Source organism: Stegodyphus dumicola, chromosome 3 (assembly GCF_044657685.1).
Source record: "Stegodyphus dumicola isolate Sdum_Otavi_A_Nest chromosome 3, ASM4465768v1".
Lineage (NCBI taxonomy): Eukaryota > Metazoa > Arthropoda > Arachnida > Araneae > Eresidae > Stegodyphus > Stegodyphus dumicola.
In genome coordinates, this window is record NC_140770.1 from 243,330,975 (window position 1) to 243,337,599 (window position 6,625).

At 31.5% G+C, this 6,625-nt stretch overlaps 1 protein-coding gene across 1 annotated transcript; it reads left to right on the forward strand.

The window, feature by feature from the left end:
* The first annotated feature begins 523 nt into the window (after positions 1-523).
* On the forward strand, positions 524-5,784 carry LOC118188016 (uncharacterized). The gene is made up of 3 exons (XM_035358349.2): positions 524-649; positions 3,528-3,609; positions 5,352-5,784. Exons 2-3 carry the CDS (start codon positions 3,528-3,530, stop codon positions 5,672-5,674), a joined length of 405 nt encoding a protein of 134 aa, XP_035214240.1. The 5' UTR covers positions 524-649; the 3' UTR covers positions 5,675-5,784.
* The last annotated feature ends 841 nt before the right edge of the window (positions 5,785-6,625 follow it).

Below are 6,625 nucleotides of genomic sequence, written 5' to 3' on the forward strand. Positions count from 1 at the left end.
GTTTCTAATTTAACATTCACTTCAGAAAATTTCAAAGAGACAGTTTGAATTATTGTCGCTTTAACGTTTTCAAAAAGTTCAAGCTTTAAGTTTTCCGTTTTTGCTTTTGTCGACGAAGTGAATCGAGCCTTTTAAAATTTAATAAGTGCTCTACTATGTGAGCAAGACACTTAACTTCTATAATAGGTGCGCAGACCCAAAAATGCTGCCAATGTTTTCCCCCATATTAGGGATCCACTGTGGGTGCTGCATTTCATTGAAATATTTAGTGTATTCTTTATCAAATATTTTTACAAAAATATGTATAAAACCGTATAATCTTTAAAGAATATTTATGAATGATGAGTTTTTTTAACTGATAAAAAGAGGGAACGTGATAGTATGAAAAATTCTAGAAATAAGTTTTGTAATAAACAACATATGGCTTTATTCATTTTCACGAAAATCAATAAAAATGCATGACGAACACGTGGCTATCGGTAATACATATTTCGCTGCAAATCTTAGAAATGCCTTGAATCAGTATCATATCTATTGTAGATAGCAGAAAGGAGCTGATAACACTGGTATTATATTCGAAGAAACATTGGGGAAAGAGAATAGAAGCTGCTTCCGAAACATCGTCTAAGCTCATTTCTCGGTAATAAAGGTAAGTTCTTCCAGAAACGTAGTTTCAATCTATTTTTGAGATCTAAATAATATACTACATACACAACAGCTTGTACATTGGTTAAAAAACCAGAACATCAGCAAACAAACAAATAATCAACAAAGATCATCAGAAGTTAACAAAACATCGTCAGAAGAAAATCGCTGAGAGAACCTATACATAACTCTATATTTAAATGTAATGAATGATACTTATTAATGTGAAATTACACAGCGTGTGTGTCTCTCTTTAAGATGCGTTTGTCTTAGAAGACGAAGCTACACAAATCTTTCAATTTAATTAGGCCCAAGAGCGGCTGTGCGGTAAAGTCGCTGAACATTGGTAGTTTGACCTGATATTCGAAACCCGCGAACGGGCTGTCTGCATGGGCGTTTTCGTGGTTTTCCCATGCGTAACTTGTATATGAGTCAGTTTCCTTTAGAAAGTCCTTCAGGATGGCATCCCTCTCCTCAAGCAGATAACCCTCGAGTGCTTTACCGTACTCGAAAACCAAACCAAACCATTGAATTTAATTCCTGGTAATTCATCCGCAATACACTAAGAAAGATGTTTTTTTAAAAGAACTTGGGTACGCGCATGAGCGTGCATGTTGGAATAAGTAAATAATAAACCGTATACTTTACTAACTTTAACAATTCCTGTAGTTTGGCGGATAATAAATTGTTTGGAAGATGAGCAAATTCATTAGATCTTTAAAGAGGCAAGAATCTAGCATATTAAAATGTCATACAGGAAAATTACACAAAATATTAAAAAAATTCACAAGTCAAAATATATTTCAAAAATAAAACATTACTTGTCGTTACTATTCGTCAAAATTGTCTGAAGAAGGAGAATATTGATTTACTTGGTAATTAAAATAAACAAAGTAAAACTGGAAAAGAGTAGGTTTAAGGTACATCTTGATGACAACAGATTACAGAATATAAGGGTTCGAGTTTTGAGATGCGATCTATTCCGCTCACAGAGTAGAATGATAAGCTCACATCATTCAGCTTTGCGTTTCTATTCTTGTTATTTATTTTGCTCAGCTGAGAATCAACAATTTCTCATTTGGTGTCAGAAAGGAATCTACAAAACTCTTTGTTTGTGTACAACTGTTGCAAAAGTATTTTGTTTAGGAGCAATATTAGTGGTTATGGCAAGAAATAATTGTTATTACATGTATATATTATTATATTAATAGTTATAATAGCATTTGTTTTAATGACTCATTGAGGGCAATAAGGCATATAGAATAAATTAAGAGACTTTTCACTTACTATATCTAGCTGAAGCTGGAAATTCCATTGAAATTATGAAAGGTAATGCGCGTTTACTATATCTACCTGAAACTGGAAATTCCATTGAAATTATGAGAGGTAATGCGAGTTTATAAACAGAGAAGAGTTGAATAGGTTGTGGTTTTGTTTAGACTAAGCTAGATTGTAAAAAAGACTTGAACATGCTTGGAAAATAAACTGGAAATATTAACTGCTGGCGGTCAGGTATCTGCATAGGATCTTGAATAGTTGGAACGTATGCATATACAGAAGCGATTAAACATACTTCAAAATCTCTTGAATTATCTTATTTTACTTTCTTGCACAAAAATAGTTTACGTCATTAGGAACATTTCCTGTTCTAGAAATTTTTTTTTTGATTAATTTTAATTTGAAGCCCCCCCCAAACCTTAAATTCGCTCCTATTATGTTCCCAAGACCCACCAGCAGCCAATGGTAACACTGGTAGTTTAACCGGGGTTCGTATCCCGGCGAACGGGCTGGCTGCATGGAACTTTTCGGGGATTTCTGAATGATTACGAAAATCAGAAGCATGGATAAGAGCCAGTTTTCTCCAGAAAATCTTTCACGAAGGCATCCCTTCTCTTAGGCAGATAGTCCTCATGTGCTTTGCCATATTTAAATAAACCAAAACAAACCAACTTATAATGTTCCCAGTTTTAAGCAGACTGAAATAAACGCGTAAGTTTTATGATAATAAAGTTCTCTTTTCTTACAATTCCTATCACAGATTCATTCTTAAGTTTTCAGGGGAAAATTCCTTTGGAAATCTTTCATAGCATTTTATTTCAAACTATGCTATTAATGTCAGCTTTTGTTGGAGTTTATGGTTATTTGGATTACGGTAAAGAACACAAGAACTGTTTTTCTAAGGGGATAGGATGCTTTCGTATAGATTTGTTGTAAGGAAATCTAGCTTGTACTTACGTTACGCATGTTGGAAGAGCACAAAAACTCCCAAACAGACAGCCTTTCGCTAGAATTTTAACCTAGGTCGATCTGCAAGTGCTCCGCGATATTACCGATAGGCCGCTGTTGGGCCAAACGTTATTTAAAGTTATTCGCACAAGTTCAATATCCACATAGGGTGATAGCCCGATAATTGTCAGCAGTACTAAATTTACAAAAGTTTTAATTTTTGAATCCTAACGACGGCCAAATTTAGAACAAAAAATGCTTTTATTCAGGATAATTTTTATTGTTTTAATATCATACAATTTTAGAAGACAGAAACTTGTGATGAAAATTAAGAGAAAAAAATCACAACAAACGTTTTGCGTTACAAATGAATGAAGATATAAATTACAAATTTTAATTAAAAAGTCGAAGAATACGTTTTGAATATTAATTAAAATTTCTAGTTCTAACTTTGAAACATAATGATTCTGGGTTATTAAAGCATTTTTTCAAAATAAATTTGCTAATAATAAGTTCTAAATTTATTTTTCTGTGCTCTTTCAATCATGAAATAATTTATAATAAAAATATACTATATTTCAATTTCAATTTTAAATTTTTACACAATAATCATGCATATAAAATTATTGATATTTTTACGTATTTTATATTGACAGATGTGGTTCTTATTCGTTGCTCTTCTACCACTTGTTATCTCGGGTAAAGATGTATGCCCAGATGGCACACTTTGTCCCGAAGGTTAGTATTTATACTGCTTAAAACTATTCTTTCCATTTCAGGAAATGATCAGGTATTTAGAACTGTTAATTTTCATGAAAAATTTGTGTTGGCAGATAAGCCTATAATTTAAAATGAAAGTTACATTAAAAACAAAACCGCTTCGGTAATTTATAATCTATATTATTTACTTATATGATCTGAATTAAAATTAAAAAATAAATCAGAAAATTTGAGACATCGAAATGAGTATTTTTGGTATTTCGTGAAAACTTACCTGATAAAAGACCGCACAGTGGATGTTATATTGCATTCAGAGGTTGAATAAGTACTGAAGAAAACTTCAAATTCACTCATTGTTTTAAATTTGTAAACAAAAATCATCATACCAAATATGCAAATGCATTATAATATTATTTGTTTAAAATACTGCTGGGATCGATTTTCACCTTTTTTATTTTTACCTTTTTATTCTGGAAAACTATCACTATATGTTACGTGAAATTTTACGAACATCTAAAATGTTTTTTAATACTTTGTAAGTAATGTAATGAAACAGGATATCATTCTTACATTATTAATAAAATAATTAAATTTTTAACCTGAATAAAATTTATACATTATTTACTTTCAATTTATATAAAGAAATTGTTTTAGCTGTATACTATTTTAAAAATCACAGTTAGTTTTCTTCCAGATGCACTGAAGAAAGTATTACTTTCTGCTTTAAAATTTTATTTGGGTGGAATATGGTAAGAAACTTAGCAAAATTTTACATTTGTATTATGCTCTATCAAAGTCATTGTTTTTCAAAAACTTCGTCAGGAAGTTTTTACGAAAAGTTCAGATGCTTATTATATGAAAAGATATTAAAAATATTTATCTCAATAATTAAGCCAGTTACATTTATTTATTTTTTATTACTTTGACAAATGGAAATACATTATTATTATCCTCCATTCTCATCATACTATTATCCTACATTTATATGGATGTTGTGCTCTCATTCAGAAAAATCACAAATGATTAAGGGTGCAGCTCGGTTTTACGGGTCGCCCAGATGCTAACTAATTAACCATAAATAATTACAATTGCCCTTTGTATTCTAGAAAATGCAAGTTGTCAACTACTACAGATTTTATTGCTAATGCATTTTCTTACTGTACACCCACTATAAATTATTACATAACATAATGGAATATTAAAGCAAGGTAAAAACTGCTTTCGTGACAGGCTCACTGCTGGAGAGAGGTGACTTAAGCATGGCATTGGCTATCTATGCAGTTACAAATCCAAAAACCAAGAATTAAGGTCTGGCGTGTGCTCAGTATTTTATCTCAGATTCGCATCAACAACAACTCAGCCCTTCCAACTTATATCGAAAAAATTATCAGCACCGCAGCATCAGTACATCATAAAGAGCCATGAAAGGGCATGGAAAGAGATAGCTAAGTTAAATTCAAGAGAATGAGAAGAAAATGCATCTTCAAAAGCACACCAACTTTGATCTGTAAGTTACGTATTCTAAACTTAAATATCTGAGTCATAGCAGTAGATTTAATCTATAGAAGATTTATACTCGATGGGTGGGATGAAATTTCTTTTAATGAACAGACATACTTTACTAGCATAAAAAATATTGTATGAACGCAGCATAGTATCTAAATTTACTACGAGAAAAGGTTTGTAACTGAGTATACATATGCGTTTAATTTACTTTTACCTTAACGTGCAATTAATTATTTACTTACCACATTTTTTAGGAAAAGTGTGTTGCCCGGAGAGTGATGCCAAGTTTGGCTGTTGCAACAGCGACTTAACGATGGGATCTTTTGACGTCGAGCAACAACATGTAATGGGAGCACCTTCTATAATTGCCGAGAATGCTACTTTTCCTAATCGCTGGTGCAACTGCCCCCGGGGAACATGTTGTGACAATTTCTGCTGTCAGCTACAAGCAGCGCAGTGTTGCAGAAATCCTTCAAAGTGTTGTGGAAATGGATGGATATGCTGCGGAAATGGTCAGTGGTGCTGCAGATGGAATCAAATCTGCTCGGCAGCTTATGGTTTTTGTTTAAACAAATAATAATTTTAAAATCATATTGATATCCATTCTGTATTATGTAGACTACATAGTCCGAAAGATTTGTGAAAGTCTTTTCCGTGCTGAAGGTTATTAAAGCGTATTATACATTATGAGATATATTTCTTCCTCTCAAATATTCTCTATTGAAACGTTAGGATATCTGTTTCTAGAATAAAGTACATGATACTCTTAACAGCTATATCTTCTAGGAATGCCTTTTGACCGCATAAGCACGAAAAGGTAGTCCAGATTAGCTTCTGGTTTTTTCTAGTTGAAGAAGTTATCTAGATGTTATAGCTACCACATACTTCGAATATTTATCTCTCTTTCAAGAGAAAAAATAATTGTTAACATTTCTGAAAATCTTCCAGTAAATTAACAATATTAAGAATAGTACATTAATATTATAGTTATTTTGTTAAAAATTTCATGACAATTTGGTTGACTTTTTTTTAAGATAGGGTTTTTTTCCCTGCATTTAATTACTGCAACTGAAATAAGGAAATTTAATTTTATTTTTTGTGACATTTTAACATTTCATTAAAACTTATGTAAGTAAAAATAAAATACTTTTATTTCTTTAAAGAGTGACACGAAACGCATTTTCTTTGAACAAATTAAACAACGAAAAGTACAGAACTCATTCTTATTTCTCTTAAAATAAAATATTAATTTTTAATTACATAGGCACAATAAATGAACTCATTACCCTATTTCCATTTGACTAAAAATTACATACCAAGCAAAGAAATTTACAAGGCTATAATTGAGCTGATACTTGAATTAAGTCCTATTACCCTTCTAGACAACTAACAAGTTATTGCTATATCTGATAGAGTATGACAGTCTTGCGAAGGTTTAAACAAATTTATTATTAAATTGAACTTTAAACAGAAAAGGCACGACTTGTGCTATACATAAACCACTACTTGTTGCGACGTAATTTAACCA

Bases quoted from the DNA above. Each gene is read 5' to 3' on its own strand.
- LOC118188016 (XM_035358349.2), top strand. From the start codon at position 3,528: ATGTGGTTCTTATTCGTTGCTCTTCTACCACTTGTTATCTCGGGTAAA. The intron at 3,610-5,351 runs GTTAGTATTTAT...CACATTTTTTAG, and splicing joins TGGCACACTTTGTCCCGAAG to GAAAAGTGTGTTGCCCGGAG.